At 33.8% G+C, this 21,853-nt stretch overlaps 4 protein-coding genes across 4 annotated transcripts; 3 read left to right on the top strand and 1 right to left on the bottom strand.

The window, feature by feature from the left end:
• Positions 1-85: 85 nt before the first annotated feature.
• On the top strand, positions 86-1,117 carry TRIADDRAFT_63548 (uncharacterized protein; the record flags this gene model as incomplete). Its single annotated transcript, XM_002108898.1, has 6 exons — positions 86-141; positions 237-330; positions 423-494; positions 568-618; positions 703-757; positions 903-1,117. The coding sequence occupies 6 exons, from the start codon at positions 86-88 to the stop codon at positions 1,013-1,015; spliced, it is 441 nt and encodes a 146-aa protein (XP_002108934.1). The 3' UTR covers positions 1,016-1,117.
• A 1,643-nt stretch (positions 1,118-2,760) lies between these two features.
• Positions 2,761-2,964, bottom strand: TRIADDRAFT_18503 (uncharacterized protein; the record flags this gene model as incomplete). The annotated part of the gene is made up of 1 exon (XM_002108163.1): positions 2,761-2,964. The coding sequence occupies one exon, from the start codon at positions 2,962-2,964 to the stop codon at positions 2,761-2,763; it is 204 nt and encodes a 67-aa protein (XP_002108199.1).
• Positions 2,965-3,561: 597 nt separating this feature from the next.
• On the top strand, positions 3,562-9,799 carry TRIADDRAFT_18395 (uncharacterized protein; the record flags this gene model as incomplete). The annotated part of the gene is made up of 19 exons (XM_002108897.1): positions 3,562-3,669; positions 4,055-4,133; positions 5,244-5,311; positions 5,388-5,436; positions 6,168-6,218; positions 6,411-6,505; positions 6,653-6,714; positions 7,096-7,252; positions 7,338-7,442; positions 7,546-7,600; positions 7,677-7,738; positions 7,863-7,976; positions 8,259-8,447; positions 8,538-8,584; positions 8,652-8,715; positions 8,799-8,827; positions 9,371-9,461; positions 9,614-9,656; positions 9,735-9,799. The coding sequence occupies 19 exons, from the start codon at positions 3,562-3,564 to the stop codon at positions 9,797-9,799; spliced, it is 1,533 nt and encodes a 510-aa protein (XP_002108933.1).
• A 3,040-nt stretch (positions 9,800-12,839) lies between these two features.
• On the top strand, positions 12,840-18,678 carry TRIADDRAFT_52430 (uncharacterized protein; the record flags this gene model as incomplete). Its single annotated transcript, XM_002108896.1, has 8 exons — positions 12,840-13,064; positions 13,886-14,443; positions 15,372-15,442; positions 16,716-16,964; positions 17,722-17,938; positions 18,004-18,129; positions 18,194-18,375; positions 18,570-18,678. The coding sequence occupies 8 exons, from the start codon at positions 12,840-12,842 to the stop codon at positions 18,676-18,678; spliced, it is 1,737 nt and encodes a 578-aa protein (XP_002108932.1).
• Positions 18,679-21,853: the final 3,175 nt, after the last annotated feature.

The raw sequence follows: 21,853 nt of genomic DNA, 5'->3' as shown, positions 1-21,853 counted from the left end.
CAGCTGATCTGCTTTTGAGAACACGAGCCATTTTTTTAATCGTTAGCTTACAATTATTACACTACTACAAGTATAACAGATAAAAATGCCGCGTCCGCATTTATCAAGTGGTAAAAAGGATTTATCAACAGGTACCGAAAGGTATATGATATACAATGAAAATCATTACTAATACATTATCAGCAGTAATTAATTTGCTATTCTAATTAATGCAATTTCTTTTCGAATGGTTACAGCAATAAGCGTCAGCTAGAAATCACATCTAACCCATTTTTAGAAGATATTGGCAATAAAAATAATCAGCTCTTTCTACTACGTTTGCCAGCTAAAGTATGAAACGTAAAATTGCATTTTTAGTATACTGTAAATGTAGGTTAAACTTAACTTTTACTTGAGTTACTGCCGATGTATTTTTCTATTAGTTAGAGGTGAAGAACTTACTTAATCACAAGATGAGCATTAACGAATGTTGTACCCTGAAAGTAAAGATGCAGGTTTGAACTATAAAATTTGAAACGAGTTAATGCAAACGTTACTTAACGGAAGCTATATGATTTTAATTGGCAGAAAGAGACCGTGAAGTTTCATCTACAAATTCGACCTTATTCAGCTGCTAACGTAATGCAATTGTAGATGATGACTTTTGCTATTCTGAAATGGTAATAACCGTTAATACAAATTCTTGATCAATTTATTATACAGATTAACCGTATCAGTATCCTGTTACCATCCCGTACGAGCACAAGACTTAGAAAAGGTTTGTTGGAATAATTACCAATGTAATACATAATCATGCTAAATTATCTTTCGCTGCTGTTTTAAGCTCTAAATCGAAGATGCAGAGTGTAAACACAATTGCAAATTTTTTTTATATCAATCTATTCGTACACATATTGCACCAGCCGTGGCTTTTACTGGTACAGTCAACGTTGCAAGATCATTAAAAATCCCTTCATGTAGAGTTGCTCTTACACAGAAGATTGGGAATGAATATAAGTCCAGTAATTATAATTGACATATCATTCTAATACTAACGAGAGACACTGCCGTGACTTATTAATCTAACTGAGTGCTCTTAGTAGCAATAGCTACACTGCCATTAAAAAGGATTTTTCTGTCTGATTAATATTAGTAATGTTTTTAATATTTGCTATTATATTACAGAATAGGCCAATAATATACATATATATATATATATGTCAAAATATACCGTACGAGTATAATATTGCACCTAAAGTTTATTTATAACATTGTACTCAACAGTTAATAAAAATTATCTTTAGCAGCAAGAGTATGCCTTTCTAGATACTCTAACAATTCCTTTTGTTACAGGTTTCTGTTTAGCCCAGCCCAGCAGCTTGATATTGATTAAACTAAGATTTATTCTAAATCTATAAAATTAACTACTTAATTGACTATATCGTCGAATCAAAATGCTTGAGGAACGACACATACGAACGTTTAGTTTGAGTTCGGTAGCCAATACGCAATAGGTGATAGATATACAGTACGCGTATATACTTTATTTATGCAATTGAGTCTACAAGATAAGCGTACTTGTAATATAAATTTTAAATCTGAAGTACCGTTTGCAGTCACTTTCAGATAATATCGAACACGTGTCAACTAAATCTCTCGATTGACGTAACACGTAATACACCATGGACCACTAGAAGAATGCGGTTTCAGACCATGTTTACTCGTATTTACTGTTAACAATCAAAATTACAATTATGATCGCCGAAAAACACTAAAAAACTGAGATAACAACTACTGATCTCTGAAACAAGTACAGAATGTATGTATTGTGCAGTATACTACAGTTGTGCTTATGGTTTATGTATACTTGCATGATATGTTCTAAAATTTCATGCGCTCGTGTTAAAGTATCACTTCGTCAAAATTGGTACTGTAGCGAAAAGAACCAACAACAGTACTGCTGTACTAGAGTGCACACTTGCATTGGTTGCATAGTTTCAGTAATTGTCTACATTTCAGTGTTTTTCCGTTTGCGACAATAATTCATAGCATAATAGAAATATAGAATTCAATCTTGATTCAGAAAAGCCCCACGCCAAAATTGCTCTTACAGTCTTAACATATTAATGAATGCGATAGGCGTATAACGCTAAGTAATCTGCACGGCGAAGCGTCCCTAGCAAGCTAGCATAACACTGCATACTGGTACGTACTAGCAACAAGTATGGAATATCGTACCATTTCAAGGACTACTATCGCTCATCTGCAGGTCTTAATTAAGATGGCTGTTGATGTTTGTTTTCACGTCGTTTTATTAAATTATAGTCGTAAATAACTAATTTAAGCTAGATTATAAAGTAATACTGTATAATGATATCTATTATCATGATATACCGTATTATAAATAAAAGAGAACATAAAGCAATGCATTAACATTTTTTGATCTGTGCAATCTTTCCGACATTATAATGACCTTACGAATTTGCATTTACTTTTTAAGATACTAATCGCCGAATAATCCTACTGCTATCTCGCTTTAGTATTACAAAATAATTTAATGATTATATATCATAGTACATATAATACTTTAAATTTCTGCGAACAAAACCATAACGTAATAACATAATAATACATTATCTATGTTCTAGCGTACAGTGTACGAGTACGGTGCATAATTCGTAGAGTTACAATTAGGAATGGCTACTGCAGTCTTTTTTGCTTCCTTGTTAAGATCAGAAATATTCTATTTTACTAAGTAATTCGGCTACTCAGTCAGCCAATTTACTTCTCCAAAGGTGTATAGTTTAGTAATTTCTCTATCAGATCCACGTGAGACAAAAGCATTCGTCTACAGCAATATCTTTTTAGGCCTAAAGCATCCAAAGCATCTCCTTCTGTGTATTCAGCTTGTAAAAGATGAAGGTACGCTTCCCATTTATTGCCTATCACCTTGCCGCAGGTAAAACATCTAATTGGAATGATCATCCTGATGAACTCTTGTTGCTGTTATTTAAACTACTGTAATTCTAGTCTGATTCGTATAAGTGCACCATCAAGTAAGGAAAATAAATCACTACTTTGATTTGATTTTAGCGCTCAGTAAATGTCACAAAGTCTGACGGATCTGCTGAAGTCTTACGTCGAAAAGCTTTCAATAGATACAGTCCATAGAAAGATACGGTAAGACGTCTAGTTACACAGTACTGTACAGTACAGTACTCTATCAGAAACTGTATTGTACTGTACTGTAGACCGTTCAGATTTTAACTGGACGTTCAGAATTCTATAGTACTGTACTGTATGCTGAAACGTATCAAAATCAAGTTGAACGGTCTACTGTACTGTACTGTACAGTACTGTACAGTACAGTACAGTACCGTGCTACAGTAGTGTACTGTACACTGTACAGTGTACACTTTTACAGAAACTACTGTTCCTGTTTTATTACTGCCGGCTACAGTAAAGTGTCATGGACTACAGTGTACAGTACAGTACAGTATTTAGTATTCCATGACAGTGTAAAGTATAGTACTGTACTGTAACACTAGTAGAGTGCTGCGAATGTGATCAATCTCTGCGACAATGGAACGACTGAACAGAAATCGCAGCTATCAGGAAGAGCTAAACTTTATAGAAAAAATTAATGATTACTCTTACCGCATCAAGTTAGGCTTTGTTCCAAATATGAAAGTAAGACGAACATTTTGCGACTAAATGTTATTTCATTTTTGTTATTAATACTCGTACGCTGCATCATACTGTGTGTTCTCATAATGCATCAATAAAGCCGCACACTGCTCGTACGCACAACCAGGGTTCTAATAAGAGAATTTCTCTTAGAAGTCCCTGGCTCAACAAAGTTGCTCAGCAGCTTGAGGTTAGATATGTCAATGGCTACCAACATACATACTATACATTTGCATTACATCAGAGATATCTAAGTAAGTACTATCGACGCAGTGTGTGTATATTTTTATGAAGTAAGTTGCTAATAATTCTGAAATGAATCAATGAGTCCGACGTAAATAGAACTACTCGTAGACGTACTATTTAATGATATATTTAATTTTTTTAGGTAGAAGGATTATTTTACGCAGACCTACCTTTAGAGCACTTGATGTTCGAAGAATTGCAGCATTTCTGTTCCTGCAACGGTACGTTACCTGGATCTTCAAAACTGAATATGGATAACTATCCTTTTTCCGTATTACATACGATATAAGTTATTACGCAGACCCAGGTTGTTGGTATTTAATAGCGTAGTATTGACATTGATAATGCGAATCTTTGAGTGAATTACTGCGAAACATACACGTAAATTCAGGTATCTCTTTAATAGAACGCAAACTCATTGCCGCTTTGTTAGTAACTTATCTCAACTCAAACTGTAAAAATTTCATTCCTTTGAGTTAATCTAATATTGAGATACAGTAAGTACTAAGTAGCATGCAAGGTACAGAAAGGGATGTCAAGACAAGCGTACAGTATTCACGTGTCACGAATTCAATAGCATCACTGACAGCGCAAATCGCTAGAAAAATCAATATCACTAGCACATTGTGTGTTTATAGTACGAAATCACCGGCACATCACTTTTTGTAAAGACTATATTAAATTAAATTCACATTTTAGATGTAGTGTAATTAATGTTTGCAGTTTATACATTATACTGTGATCGATCGTGAGAGATAATTTTGGAATATACTGTAATTTATTTCATATGTCATCAAGAATAATCAACTTGAAAAGTAGATATTCTTTCGAATGCGTTGGACCTGAAAGTATTTTACAATTCGATTCTAGACATAATTTGTTAATGTGTGGCTGTAAAATTTTAAGTTTTCACCCTTTGATATATAGTATTATGGTTAACTTTAAATATTACCGTGCGTACAAGCTACAGTACAGTTATTTACTATATTGTATATGCATATCATACGATTAAAATATGTGGCGTAAAGTTTATAGGGGAAATTAATACCATCGGCAAATAAAATTCTATATTACACACCACACGCACAGAAATTCTCAAAATTGGATAACATATTGAAGGTTTCTGTGCCTGCGATGTTCGACGTAAAACTATTCATATTTGCCGATGGTATTAATTTTACCATTTTATTATTATACGTGTAGTTCCTAAAAATCTTCGCAAGCAGTAGTAATGTGCAGGAATAAAAGTTAGTTATATGAGTTACAGCAATATTTTCATGAGTTATCTCGAAAGAGTGAAGATATTATAAAGCTTGATTTTCTCTCGTCAGGCGTGGGCGGATTCTTGCCTGGTGTAAAGCAAATAGGAAATGTTGCTGCATTACCTGGAATTGTAGGGGTATGCATAGATAACATCTTGTTTTTTAATTGAATTACATTGATAACTAATACACAAGTTTCATTTGCGTTTATAGAAATCAATTGGATTGCCTGATATTCATTCCGGCTACGGATTCGCTATAGGTATGATTGTTAATTCGCCTTTCGATATTAGGGATAATACTTTGATCAAAAAATTCTTGGAACACTTTGTTGTAGTAGTAGATAAGAAAGACCATGTAATACTTGAAGATTAACGTTTTCTATTTAAGATTCTGTATTAGACAATCTTGCGATTAATTGCACAACTTGTGGCTTTAAAGCAAACCCTTCACAAAGTATTTTTCTGCAATAGCAATTTATGCATGTAAAAATATCGCTACCGAAAATTTTTTACTCTATACACTTATCTAGTAACAAATAATGCAGTTACCAATTATATTATATCCTGGCCTCATATAGTGTAAATGTTGAGTGTTAAATGATTATCTATATGTCTCTATCTAAAAGTTGTACTGTTAATTGAAAATACAATCTGGTACACGCTAACTCATGGATATGCCTTTTCGAAGCCAAATTGCAGTTATTACATATATAACGTTTAGTGCTGTATTAAACTGTATTTAGCATAGTATGCGTAGATAAAGATACGACAGTAAAATGAAGTAATTGTATTACATACTGTAACTAATTACGAAGGCAGATCAATATCTTCCATGCTTTGCAAACTTAGGACTGCAAACCAAATCCCAATGCCTAGTATCAATATAATTTAAAAATTCAATGTATAACATGACTGATTCCATTTGATGCCTACTACGCTGACGCGTTGATTGCTAGATTACAGGATTAATATTTCGTCAAATGATTTCTAGGTAATATTGCTGCATTTGACGTTGCTAATCCGAAAGCTATTGTCTCTCCTGGTATACTTATTACATCAATATAAAATTATGTATATTTAAGTTTAGTTTACTAGCAAATAGATTAATGAAAACCTATGCAAGTTTACTTTTAATTTACTTCTACAGACTTTTACAATCGTACAGTATATACCTAATCTATTTCCAAGCCTTTATAATACTACTATTAATGATTATACTCATCGAAACTATAAGGGGGAGTTGGTTTTGATATAAACTGTGGTGTAAGGTTAATCAGAACCAACTTACATGAAAGAGACGTCAACCCTATGAAAGAAACTTTAGCTCAGGTAGTACTCCAAATACGAATCGAAAAATAAATGAAATTATAATCTTATACCTTAAATATCGTAAAGCATTATTTTCGAAACATTACTCAAAGTATCGTAATAAGTTAAACACAATTTGGTAAAATACTTAACATTTATAAACAACAGTCACTTTTTGATCACATTCCTGTCGGTGTCGGATCAAGGGGCATAATTCCAATGAACGCAAGGTAAAATTTATGTACTCCAAAATGAATATCATAAAATTATAAAGTTTCTCATAGTGTTAGTAAAATGCGAGTTAATGAAAATCTAGGATTGTGTATTAGGTGTACCGTAGAAATGAACAATCTTACCTATGTATCCTCTAAGATTTAGCGGTTATATACATTATCCTGGGGAATAACACATTATGCCAAATATTATTTACATTTGCTCCGTAATGCCTTACCCTGCAGAATTGAGCTTACTCAAATAAAGTTCATAGTGATATGAAATCATACCTTAATTTACGTACGAACTACATACGTACCTTGCATCGCTAAGCGGTTATCAGAATTTATTTGGTTGCCATTGCCTCTTCCTAATAACAAATTAAATTTCCTGCCTAGGGATTTGGATGAGGCATTAGAAATGGGGATGGACTGGTCGTTGCGTGAGGGGTATGCTTGGGCAGAAGATAAAGAACACTGCGAAGAATATGGAAGAATGCTTCAGGCAGATTCAAACAAGATCAGTTTAAGAGCAAAAAAGCGCGGATTACCTCAGGTGTTTGACGAGATTATTTCAGAAGGTACTACATTATTTACTTACTGTTATGTTCTATAATATTACTGTCATGGTAATCTTGCAGTTGGGAACACTTGGGGCTGGGAACCACTATGCTGAAATTCAGGCAGTGGATGAAATTTATGACAGTTTCGCAGCCAAAAGTATGGGAATAAATCGCAGAGGACAGGTTATATGTTAAATATATGAAATAATGCAGTAAATGAAGACGTTTGCGTTATTGGAATATAATTCAGATAACGAAATACAATTCAATTGCAAACATTTAATAGATTTGTATTATGGTACACAGCGGCAGTCGTGGTTTGGGACATCAGGTCGCCACTGGTTAGTGACTACATGAGAATTCACAAATTACTTTCTTATTCGAAAGTAACTCGCGCTATTTTATGCCTAAATGTAGATGCTCTATTCAACATGGAGAAAGCAATGATTAAAGATGGCATTAATGTTAATGACAGACAGGTTATTTGTTCAGACAGTGTATCAGTTTTTACTCGTCTTGCCATTTTAAAAATTCTAAGGTCGATTGAAAATGTATAACATGAAACCTTTACGTGTTTCATACATGTATTAAATGCAACCTTAGCTTGCCTGTGCTCGCATTGCTTCTGATGAAGGCCAAAATTACCTCAAGGGAATGGCTGCGGCTGCTAATTATGCTTGGGTGAACAGATCTAGTATGACTTTCTTAGCTCGTCAGGTACGATTCAGGTTAAAAGCGATAACCCTTAAATAAATATATAATTTGTTGTTAGTAGTGGAAAACGTTTAAGAAAACGCCTAAGATATCAATTAACTGGCATAGCGAGCGAGGCGTTATAATTTAGGCTTTTGAAAAATGTTTCCATGCTACGCTTGATGGCCTGGATATGCATATATCATTTTTAAAAGTCATTGCCTTAAATATATAATTTATTGTTAGTAGTAGACAATGTATAAGATATCAATTGACCGGCATAATGAACTCTGCGTTATGATTTAGGCTTTTGCAAAATGTTTCCATACTACGCCTGATGACCTAGATATGCATGTCATTTATGATGTATCGCATAATATTGCAAAAATTGAAGAGCACGTTGTTAATGGCAAATTAAGTACCTTACTTGTCCATCGCAAAGGATCTACACGTGCTTTTCCCCCTCATCACCCTTTAATTCCTGTTGACTATCAGGTCTGTTTAACATCGATATTGCTAACAGTTTTACCAGCGGTGAATTTGAAAGCTCTACTTTCTAGTCCTAAACTTTCAAATATTTCTTAGTTAACCGGACAACCTGTCCTGATTGGAGGTACAATGGGGACTTGCAGGTAGTTAAAATTCTAAGTTTATGCTAACTGGATAAGCTGTCGATTTAAAAGTTAATATCATTTTCAGTTTTGTGATGACTGGAACAAGCCAAGGAATGTCGGAAACGTACGGAACCACGTGTCATGGAGCGGTAAAAACTAGAGCCTTTACTGTGAACTTCTGTCCAGTATATGATATGAATTTGTAAACTTTTCTCTGTTCGCATAACTATAGGGTCGCGCTCTTTCACGAGCAAAAGCTAGGTAAGTTATGAACACTAGCGAGTAGCTTCAGCAAAGTCTTGGCAAGATATAGATATGGATATAGTTGTTATATTAATAGTTCCATCAGTTTTCTTTAACAATAATTAATGTATAAACTTTTTACAGGGCAGATTTCGTGTTAAGCAATACGTCGCGTTAATGATTGTCCCGTCACAGTTTTCTCTTAACAATTTCTTAGAGTAATAATCAGTGTATTCGTTATAAACTTTTACAGCACAGATGTTGTTTTGAGTGACACGTTATAATAATGACATAGGAATCATTGTTCTAGCGAACAATAATGGCAATAATTTACCAGTAGATTGCTTACCTTCATTAGAAGCTATTTACAAACAATATTTTATGGTATAATTAAGCGTAGAGGTCATTATTATGCTTCTACTCTAACGTTTTGTAAACATGGCAACGTAAGAATTATGACGGATATAGATGAAGCTGTGTGTACCTTTTAATCCAGGATTTTATCTTTAATCAGTTATCATAAAAAACGCGTTCGACTGATTTACTAATGAATGACTATAGACGCAGTTTAAATTATCAAGAAGTACTAGATCGACTGAACGCCTCCGGAATATCCATTAGGGTAGCGTCACCAAAGCTTGTCATGGAAGAGGTAAGTATTCTACAACTTTGAAACACGGAAATATGGTATATTTTAAGAAAGTTGGATATTTCTCCTATTTTACTCACTGTCATTGAATGAATTGATAACATATTTAAGTAGATACCCTTTAAAAGATACATAATTTTAGCATATCTTATTAGGCTCCAGAGTCCTACAAGGATGTTACAAATGTTGTAGAAACTTGTACGTGTGTATATCATATCTAATAACTTAGTATTGCCTTCATTCATTAAATTAAATTATTTAATTGATCATTTATAGGTCACTTAGCTGGTATCAGCAAAAAGTGCTTTAAACTCCGACCAATTGCAGTCATTAAAGGCTAGTAGAACAATGCATTTAGTATTTAATCTGTGGTAAAATTTATTGTTATTAGACAGGAGTAATAGATATTTTCAATAGCAATGTTGGATTAATTAATTCCTAATCGTACATTATGGCGATCTCTACTGATGTAACTATACTATATTCCTTACGCAGTAGTGCAGTACTGTTTTTTTAACAAATACGTAATGCTATGTACATTATCGAACTAGTGATTTATAGTTTCTAGGCATACAAATACTGCGTTGAAATATTTTGATGGTGTTCAACGGTGAAATTTTTAACCGTAGCAGTTATTTTAACACCGTTTATAGCTTACGTATGTTAAGGTAGAATTCTATGAATTAATTCCTTTTAAAATTCTATTAATTATATGTATTCATTATAATTATCAATGAGCTTGACCACCAAATTTGACTAGAGATTGGAAAGTACCTAATATACTCGTACTTCTGTAACTATACTTGTAAATAGTGACTATATTCTCATTAAAAATCTTCTAAGTTAAATTTTAGTTTTGAAATTCTGAGTGCATGTTATATGTGAATACTCTATTTATGCGACTAACTGTAAATAGAAACTAAAATCCTAGGAGTAGTGCATAATGAGCCGATATGCGTAATAAGCTTCCAATTGAAGTAGCCAAAGTAAGCCTAAGCGAAGGTGTTTCTTCTCATGAAGATATAGTCATCTTATGTACAGACTGGTACAGTACAGTGTTTCTTTAGGTTAGAAATCAGATAAAATATTCATTTATTAACATATCGTCTTTAATACGGCAACGCAGCAGCCTTTTACGATGTTGACCCTTCAGCAAAATGAGGACATTTGTAGTCTCTACGATCAAAGCGTATTACAATTGAAAGAACATCCGAACTTTCAGAGACTAATATTTCGTATTAGCTAGGCATAGCACCGGTATTCATTATACAGCACTGCAAATTTGATTAGATTTTACACTAGATTGTAAATACAGTACAATACATATAGATTTATGCATCTACGATGTCATATAATATCACTCCATTTCGCACTTTATAGCATAGGCTAACTGTCTGTTAAATTAGAATTATGTTTTATATTATTAACTTTTAAGAAATATTTTCATGAACAGCCATAGTGATCGCTTTCATATACTTAAAGTGAATCGTCCTAAAAAATATTGCACAGTTAAACTGTCAAAGCCAGTTTATTAAAGAACAAGAGATACGCTCACAAACCACAATCTGCTGTAAATGCAAGACACAGAGTAACATACCTTGATTGAAATTCCACAATAACAATGGGATCTATTCTACTAGTGCGGGTATCCGATACTAATTCTTTAGCTCTTTCGATTATAGCAGTAACAACTCCAGCTTGTTTCTTAGAACAGACTCCCCTAGCTGAGGCATTCGGATGGCAACACGTTACTAAAGCTATGCACAAACACTTCATGGAGCTAAACATACTAGAGTTCGTATAAGCAATGAAGTACTGCATTCTGCATTAGTAAATGAGTGCAGCAGATAGTTTACCTTGACTAGTCTAGAAACGGTCAATTTACAGAATGTAACTGATAACTGTTAGGATAACTAACACCTAAAGTCCCTATATGCAGTGTGAAAAAGTATTAAGGAAATACCTTTTAGGCACATTCCTTGAGTATCGGAACAGACGATTCCCGTGACATTTTTTCCGTTTGCTCTATATTACGGTAGGAGAGAAGCAGATAAATTTTGAGAATAAAAAAACACTCCTTATCATTCAAGAAAGTTATTTCGTCTGCCAATGATCACCCATTGCTGTTGGTATTGAAAATTGTGCTGCTACAGAAAGCCTAAATATTTTATATTTTATTAGCGAATACACTATACTGTACTGTACACTGCACCGAACTGCTCGATATCATGAGCTAATCTATAAACGGTCTTAAATGAACTTTGACGTACGAAAAATACGAAATTAATTATATTTTAAAGTTTCCTATATGGTAAATGACATTACTTTTCCGACTATGCGGTGTAATCTATTATAGAGTATATTTTACACATCAATACAGCCATTTTGCAGCTGATATAGCAATAAGTATTGCACACAGCTTTATCAGTTTTGTTCTGGCGTTTACAGAACAGTAGTTTTTGCACTCACGTAGTAGGCTAAGCCACCCCACCCCTGTGATGTGCTCTACATCTTGTTATCAATTAGTATCATAAGCATCAACTAAACTAAAGATTACGGATCTGCATTGAATAAGAATATTGCTTACACTTCAGTGATCTTTCCTTCGAAATCTTTTTCCATTATACTGCATTGAGGTTTCCTATACTGTACAGTGGAGGAATAGTGCAGTGTGAAGTAGTGGCCTCTCTCGGCCACCGTATTTTACTGTACTGTACAGTACGGAACAACCAACAATCGCATCCCCGTTTGATGGAGATGCGAACCATCACTCATGTTTACATTGTAGACAATACAGTACAGTATAATGTACAGTACTGACTATACAGTACTGTACACTGTACAGTACAGTATTCAGCCGCCCGTCGTCTCTATCGATTTCACTCCAATCTTTACGTACGCACTTCATACAACACTTCATATACTGTACAGTACACTGGAATACTGTTAAAAATTAGGCGACAAACTCATCTTTCCATTTGTCTCTAGTGATCATGATTCATGATGGCACAACCATTAGTACTGCACACTGTACAGTACAGTACAGTACAGTATATCTACAAACTACAATACTGTAAAGTGTAAACAAACGGGTTATACTGTACAGTGTACAGTAGTGTACAGTACAGTAGCACCTAAGCATAGTACAGTACAGTACTGTACAGTATTGTAATTGTACGCTACCGTATAACGGTGCAAGTCCTATTTTTTCTTAACAGTAAAAACGTTTCTATCAATGTTAATACAGTACTGTACTGTACTGTACACACGTATGACAAGTATGCAAAGTAATGATCTTGTAATTAACAGTAAATAAACAACTTTACAAATGGAATTTACCAAGTGGTAGGATAAATACAGTAGTTGGAATGCAGTCGTGTGATGGCCCCTAAGAATCATCGTGTCGATGCCTTTTTAAAACGTAACTTACCTCCCAACGAATACGAAACGCTAAGAAGTTTTGAACCTTGTGTTATTGTCTCGGATCGTGAAAAACACGTCTTTCGATACATCGTTCTAAGCAATGATAATTTATACCTTACTGAGAACCCTCCCAGGAATGTTCAACTTCTCACTAAATTGGGCGACATATTTTCTATGGAAATGGTATGTACTGTACTCAGTATGTTATACAGTATAATTACATATACGTACAGTATAAGGCGCTCTGAACTTCTCGAGTCCGATCTTAAATTGTTCATTCTTTGATGATTTAGTCCTCAAGACTCTACTCTACTGTATGTTGACCCGACTCTACTGTATGTTGACCCGACTCTAGTACTAGGATGCAGTGAAGTTTGTGTAATTGCCTGCAAGTAGGGTACAAATACTGAATACAACAAATTCATCTTACAGCACACACACTGACAGTGAATACTTAAACATAATACATAACTTCATAAATTTATTGAATAGGCCACTGTACTCATCAATAAAATGCATAAGTAGGACGTTAAGCTAGTTAAGTGTGATAGTATAAAGTGTCCACGTTTCGTTACGGTTTTTCAGTCTACCATAACTGCATGTACCACGTACAAGCACATTAATATGATTGATTGATTGATAACATTACTTTAGGTTACAGTTCTGCATCTTAGTATTGTGATAAAACTACGTTTTAATTATACATATATAGACTTCATTAACGTTATTTGTTACATACTGCACATCTGCAGCATTACAGTGCGCATATTATTTCAGCTTCTTTCACTACCTTCGGTCTTATGATGGTTCAAAATTTAATGCCTTTCAATCTTCTACTCAGTAAAGAATTACTAGGCAAAGAAACGAGATACCGCAGTTATGATACTGCGATTTAGTAACATCTGTGTATTATAAGAAGTCTCATTCCCACAGCATAGTATGCGGGTTAAGCTAGTACCGTATTATAGATTAACACGTTAAATTAAATTTAAACTGTATTTCAGATATACGATTTGCCAAGTTTTTTAAGTGGAGAGGATAGGGAAAAGTGCCAGCACATACGAATCCAGTATTTTATTGATGACGGTATGTTATATTCACAAACGCTATCGAACCTTCCAATGAAACTCTCGAAAGGCATGAACCAGGCGAATACTCGTATGTCAAACTCTATGCCCAATTCAACAATTAACGAACCTTCCCTTAGCGATGGAAATGAATCTAGAAACAAATTTGGTGGATCTACCAATCAACTCAGTCATTCTCTCCTTGAACAAAGGAAGTTGCCTGAGCGTCCGAAATTGCAAAGCAGGGATGACTATGCGATAAAGTCCTCAACCGCTACCGCTTGTGTACCTAGATCCACTGTCAGAAAGAAGACAGTGCAAAATAAAAATCTTGCACCAAATTTTACAGACGCGGAAGAAAAAATATCCACTAACGATTTACAGAATTTTTATAATTTAATTGACAGAAATCAGACGGTAGTGGACATTTATATATTATCCGATACCTCCAAGATGCCTATGTACATGCATAGTACCTGGGAAAATTATATGATGGTAAGGTTAACATCAAAGCTGTATGTGCCGTTGTGTTTCCACTGTTAGTCGTTAGCGTTAGCACGAGGGACTTTGATATACAGTACTCCTCCTAGTAAGCTTACTAAAAGTCTCTTTTATTTAGGATTTACTGCATTTAAATAGTAGTATAGCCGTAATGACCTATTAAGGCTATTATACCCTTATCTTAATAATTCATCACCTTATCTTATGCTAACACGTTAGGTGCAGTTCAACAGGTTACTGTATTCTTACATACATAACATGTGCGTATATATATATATTATACGGGTACCTGCATTCTTACTTGTAATATCGTTGTAAGCGCATGTACCACTTATCTTAACGTAAAACTATCTTTAGCATGATCAACTGATCAGTAAACTTATACTAGCCCAATAATTAATAATGTTTTCTACTGTATATCATTACGACTTATATATTATTGTACTACTTTACTACATAACGCGCCTTAAAGTACTGCTTAAATAACAAAATCCTCAGCTAAACGATATCTAGTTGTCTACAATCAAATTTACTTTAAACCTAAAGTTTTAACTCTTGTTTACAAAATGAATAGTGGAATAACGAAGAACATTAGGGATTTGGCTTATGTTGAGTTGCTTGCTAGACTGTATTAGGCATGTCTTTCAAAAGCTAAAACAATGTGTACTTACTAGCAGTTCGACTAAAAGCACGCTACGTCGTGACAACTTCACGTTATGCCATAAAATCATTCATTACTGTAATTTGGCTGCAAGAAAGTAACTACTTTATATGAATTGCTGTACAGTAACAAAAGAGCTACAGTTACATATTACCTGGAAAATATCTGTCACCTATACGAACTCCACCATTGTACTGTTTCATATTACTGTACCACAAGTCAATAATTTCGATCCCTTACGAGCAAACTTCTCCTTTTTAGAGGCAAACCCTAGAAATGGATGCAAACTATTTAAGAAAACTTGGCACCAATAAAAGTAGCAAACATTTAACGTATGTACCACATGTGGTGAGAATTATCAAAGCATAAGTAACAAACGTTCGCTAAGAAATTGAAACGTGTTAGCATATATTATTAATTAATTCATGTATTCGCAAATACAAATCATATTTGTTGTTGTCTACATATTAAGGATGGGTATGTTAATTTAATTCGATGTCCGTCCGCATCAGTTTTCTAGAAGAAGTACAAAATACTATTTGTTTCTGATATGTGGCAGTAGAATATGAACTTCTAGTACAGTCAGATTTCAATATCACTTATTACTTTTGTATCAGTTCAATGATACTTATACAGTATCAGTAGTAAGTCATAATTTGAAAGTATCATGTGCTTCAGATACCGAGAAAATTTTGGTGATACATGGTAACACAAAATGATATAACTTTTGTGTACTGTGCAGAACTGTAAGTGCATAATTATACCGTAGAAGTAATCTGCATACAATGCAGTATGTATTAGGCCGATTAAGAATTCACAAAAGTTGAAAAAATTCAAGTTTAGACCTCCATATCATACCATATTACGCTGCCATTAATCATTCCAGATTTCAAGATTTTTTATTTGACGTTAGCGTTAAATAAACACCTTAAAACATGGATTTAACCCGAGTGATATAGTATGATATGGAATTGTCTAAAGTTAACTTTTTATAACTTTGTGTATTCTGAACCGGTCTAGTACTGCTGTATTAACTAGTCTTGTAGATATTAGCATACGAATTATAGTATGCACTATGTGAATAAAGTACTGTAAAGGTACATTTATTTATTTAATTAACATATACTGTACTAGTATAATACTATGTAGAGAGTAATAATAGAACATCGCTGTATTAGTATTAGTATGACTTTTAGTATCACTAAACAAGTATCAGTATCTGTATCTGTATCACCTTGCATATACTGTAAAGACTTCGTATCAGTATGTTACTAATACAAACTAAAAATGATTCGATGTGATACAGATACAGGAAAATCGCGTTGATATTAAACTCTGAGTACAGTATGTAGATACTTCAATTAGCATCCGTATTGGCAGGTACTAGAGTACATGAGTATGATTGATGCTAAGTTCTAGTATACATATACAAAGTGCTTAGTATAGAGTCTATGGACTGCAAGAAACTAATGTCATCAAAGTTTACAATAATAATTCTATTTAGCTTAGGCTTTATGTAATTTATTAACCATAACTATATAAGTTTAGAAGAGTATGGGATTGCAAAATATAAACCAGGTTGACTTTATTTTATTAATACTGTAGTGAACAACAACTGCAATTGTTTAATCAGTTGAAGGAAGAAATTCTAACATCCACAAAATTAGAAGAAATTTACGTGTTGTTACAAGAACTAAACACTGCTTGTATCAGAAACTATTCATTGAAAAAGCTATTTTGGAAGACGCCAGATCTCTTCAATTATATTGCAACAAGTTTAGCCGATGTTACCTGTTCATCGAATAGAGAAATTTCACATTGGAGGCTTCCGCAATCACGAGCTGATACTCTGGAGTAAGTACTGTATATAATATCGGCTCAGAATCTGATATCATTAGGAATTGTTCGAATATCTACAGCTACCTGCCTGAGGTGTCGATGATTGCGAAACATTGCGCATCAATTGTAATACTAATTACTCACTCTGTTTTATTGACTGCATAAAATTTATTGGTAGAGATATCGAGCATTATAATATATACATTAAATCGTACTTTATGTAACCTCCAAAAGTGTTACAATAAATTTTGTAATGATAACATATATCACAACAGAACTGCTAACAATCAACAAGAAATGCTGTAGTAATTCTGGTTAGCCTCAATGTACAGTGCTTATTATTCTGGCGTTCTTTGTTATTCAGAGAAACTTCTGTTTAGCTAGATTCTGTTATAACTGTGAATAATTAACTAAATCTCCCCAAAAATGTCATAATTCATAATAATATTTAATGATGTGATTACAACCAGAAAGTAGTAACCGATGTATTGATCTTGCTGTTGGCACTTAAATTACGTTTAGGCTGTGCCTGGTCTACCTAGAAGTGCTGGGAAATATGTTTAGAGAAACTGAAGTCGTATCATCAAGAATATCCATTCTCAAATTACACAAGTTAGAAAAATAAAATTTCTAAATGATAGTGTTGCAAGCTTCATTTTTAATATGACCGCAGTTTTCCAGTGTGGCAGAAAGCCAGTTATTTTTACTATACCTATTGGAGGTGCTTTATAAATACCTAGTTTACGATATTTCATTTTGCTTCTCTCTGTAGGGCCCAAATGCTCCTGAAATTGATCAACGGAGCAGTAACTAGTACTAGCAGTAACTCTATGAATAGCATCTTAAATCTGCAAAGACCTCATTTTTCGAGATTGTTAGAATATGAAAAGTGGCATTCTGCTGAAGATAATGAGAATATGATCTTAGAAAAGAATATAACTGATGCGGCTGCTGCTGTCATTTTCGAGATTGTATTAGTAACTCAACAGGTAACAATTATTTCTCTGCCGAAAATTTACAAATGCTAACATCTACTCTAATGTATAAATAATAGATGTTAGTTTGTTGCAATGTCAAATTCAGTAAATACTTTTCACAGATGAAATACTGGGGCGACGTTATTCCTTTGATGAATATATGGTGGCTCATCAACTTCCTGGAATCTAAGCAAGAAAAAAGCGTAAGGCTAATATCGCAATGTTACTACTAAATAGCCTCTGCAGTTTCTTATTTTATTTTCATAGGAAAACTTTATAAAACGAATAACCGATGCGGCTCTTGAGAAATTATCTAACACTGGTAATGAATTCCTATCTCCTCTGGAAATAGCTCAACTGTATCAGAAGTTCACCATCTTGAGCACACTCATCCAAAATAGCAAAAAATTTGCTGAGTATATTAAATGCAACTATGCCGAAGAATTCAAGTTAGTGAGCCGAAAACCTTCTTTTTTGCATACATTATTGAATTGCAAAATTTACAACTTAAGCCATGATTATATGGTTAACATCGTAGTACTTGCTTCTTTAACTTTAGATCGATTTACAAATTCTAATGCTTCATCGTAAATGCATTCCTTTAAAAATATAAATTAACTCGTATTTAATTGTTTCATGATAGATACTTCGTCCAGACACCTCTATTACAACAAAAGCTGTTAGGCAAATACCCTTTATCTGTACCAACTTACAAACTCATTAATACCATTATGGAGTTTGTCGTAGGATGAGGCAGCTATTAAAAATGTCTCAGTTATTTTTTTCTTTATTAGATTTCACCAATGTTGATGTAAGTGCCAAGATACAGATTCCGCATGTTACCTGTACTTATCAGATTGTCTATTACTGGTAGCAATTCTTGTTATGTGAACTAAACTTCTTAATTATGCTATTCGATATCAAAGAATTAATACGTTAAAATTCTATAAATTATTTACAATTCTGACCACTCTGTATTGCAATATTACACAAGAAATTACAAAATATTTGGACCTTTTATAAATAGAAATGTTGTGCTGTCTATAATTGTTTATTAGCCTTAACTTATCCATAATTGTGTAAGATATTGTAGTAAATTCGATTGTGCTTGTAGCTATTACGGCTACAACCACTTCTCGCTACTGATAAACTGATGATGTTAAAAGATCACTATGTTTTTGCAACGCTGTAGTATTTTGTATATATAAAATAAACTACAGTATAACACTGCTACGTTATGATTTTTTAGTAAATTAGTGAATTCTATTATCAGTATGACATAAGCTGTATCACATGCATTGTTCAATGTTTTACGTAAGCAAGAACATAAAATTCTGACGAATTTTCATCATTCGATAACAATAAGTCTGCTGCATTGAGTTACAGCTCTTTCTCCGTAACTATTCTATAGAATTATCCTTCTAATTCGCGTGCCGTATAATTTGAAATGAATAATCTGTAACACTAAAATCCGGGTCATTCGTCTATGCCAACAAGAAATTTGTTCCATTTTGCAGACTCCAATTGTAAGTACTACTGTAAGGAATAGGCAGTAGTAGTTATTATCGTTTTAAGCCCTAAAACTATAACTTCATCAAATGGATAAATTTACTATATGTACTCGTATGTCCAGTGGTTATTGGAACGACAGCTCAACGATGAAATATGACTGCTAATTCATTATATATTGCTATGATTTTTCAAGATTTGGAATTAAAGGCTAATTCTCTTTAAGATTTCCATTATTCTTGATGACTTAAAGTTATTTTATATCAGAAATATTATACCCAACGAACTATTGGTATTTCGATAACACCAGTGCTACAGTATATTAATTGCCAGGAATAGCCTCACACTCAAAAGTCTCTTGATGCAAGTTATTTCATGTGACAATTTATTTCTGCGAAAAATACTCCAATTCAAAACAGATTAGTTCAACTTTCCACCATTTCCAATAACAAAAGGCTTAAAGAAAAGACCTCTACCAAGAATTTACTGTGTATTACTGCAAAATACCCTCGCAGCTTCAGAATTAATTGATCACCTTGAGTAACAGCATTTCTAGAATTTACCATTTATTGTTATCAAGTTCCAGCAAAATATTGTACAACATCGTAATTTATTAACATAAAAGCTTAGTAGATCCCAACGAAATTATACCGTTATATCAATCATAAATTATTTATTAACTGGATCACAGGAATGTTCAATTGACAGTTTCTAGTAAAACTGACAATTAGTTATAGCTTTTGTGTCAAGTTTAAACGATTTATTTGATAAGCAAAATATGAATCGACTACAGTCCTCTGTAGTCGTAATGAAGATGAATATGAATGATTCCGTACGTATTACATATAAACGATTCTATTCCATAGCCGAAGCGAATGATGTTTTCATCCCATACTAGAACTTCATTATATACTGTAAATTAAACTTATTTCACTATAGTTAATTACGAATGTATTAAAACTATTAAACTATGAAACGAAACCATTTATCCAGAAAGCAGATATGCTTAAGCCTTGATTGGATCTGTAATGTACTGTACATCAGTATAACATAATGTACATTTTTAATGCATTTCGGTTGATGTTATAGTGCCATATTTTGTTGTGGCATGTCGCCTGCCGTTCCTAAGTCTATATCCGCAAACTCACGTACACAGTAGATGGCCACCGCAAACAGGGTTACATTTCGAAATAAAGCCCTTGTAAATAGGTTAACAATAAAGTATGATTAGTTAATAAAAATAATGCCACTAACTTGGCAATAAGGATTAAACGAAAACATATCAATGCACCATTATGTAATTTTTATTGCATATTTTTTATGTACAAAATTATTTTACGAGTCACCGCAAAGCCAGATATAGTCGATAGCTAGACTGCAAGATACAGTACTGTACAGTGTACAGTAGTACAGGTTAGTGTTATTATAGATCATACACCACTGCACTAATAAGGATATGTAGTAGATACGTTTACGACGAGTACAAATACACACTTTGTGTACGGTATGATAGCTATGAACTATTTGTACAGTACAGTACTGTGCACTAATTGCACAGCGCAGCAAAGAAACTTTTAAACTTAGTTTCTCTCACTTAAAAGCAATCTCACTTGAATTACCATTTGAAGGGATCATGGTAAACTTGAGATAAAAAATTCTTTGCAGTCATCCCGTTATCACTTTATTAAGTCCCTAAGACTTGAAAGACAGATCGATGCAATGAACCAAAAATGTTCGTGGATGTAAGTCGTGTCGTGTCGGTGACTAATAGCGACTCACTATTATACAGTATTATTGACGGATGGACAACAGTTCTCTGCTACACATGTACATTGTACAGTACAGTACTGTGCTGTACATTGTACAATGTACACGTGTACAATTGTACAGTACTGTACTAGTGCAAACTCCCGTCGCTTTGCTGACGGTTTACGATAATGTGCTCATTTAACAGATAGTATTACCCTTTGTTGTACTGTAGACCTGTCAGAGGTTCAGTAACTTTATACCGTGTACTCGAAAGAAGAGAAGAGACAGGAGTCACAGTACAGTGCATGATCGTCGGCAGGCCGACTTTCCTGCTGGTCATTTCAGCTGTACCAACCATCGGTAATCGTACCTTATACTGTAAACTGTACAGTACAGTACGGTGTACTGTACAGTGTACTGTACACGACCGTGCTCCAAGTTATCTGCCAGGTTGGTTTTGCACAGTACGGCGTACGGTTACAGCCGTAGCATATTGTAAAATACCTGCAAAAAGTCTTATCATTTTTTGGCCGTGTCCCGTCATGTCCAGTCCCGTCCCTATCTCTTCTTTGAAGTAGTCCCTGCGTGTACTGTACTGTACACTATTAAATGTACTGTACAGTACATTACGGTACTGTACAGTACTGTACTGTACTGTACAGGCAGGGA

The sequence above is a fragment of the Trichoplax adhaerens genome, genomic scaffold (assembly GCF_000150275.1).
Source record: "Trichoplax adhaerens TRIADscaffold_1 genomic scaffold, whole genome shotgun sequence".
Classification (NCBI taxonomy): Eukaryota; Metazoa; Placozoa; class Uniplacotomia; order Trichoplacea; family Trichoplacidae; genus Trichoplax; species Trichoplax adhaerens.
The sequence above is the reverse complement of the archived record's forward strand: the minus strand, read 5'-3'. Positions and strand labels throughout refer to the sequence as shown.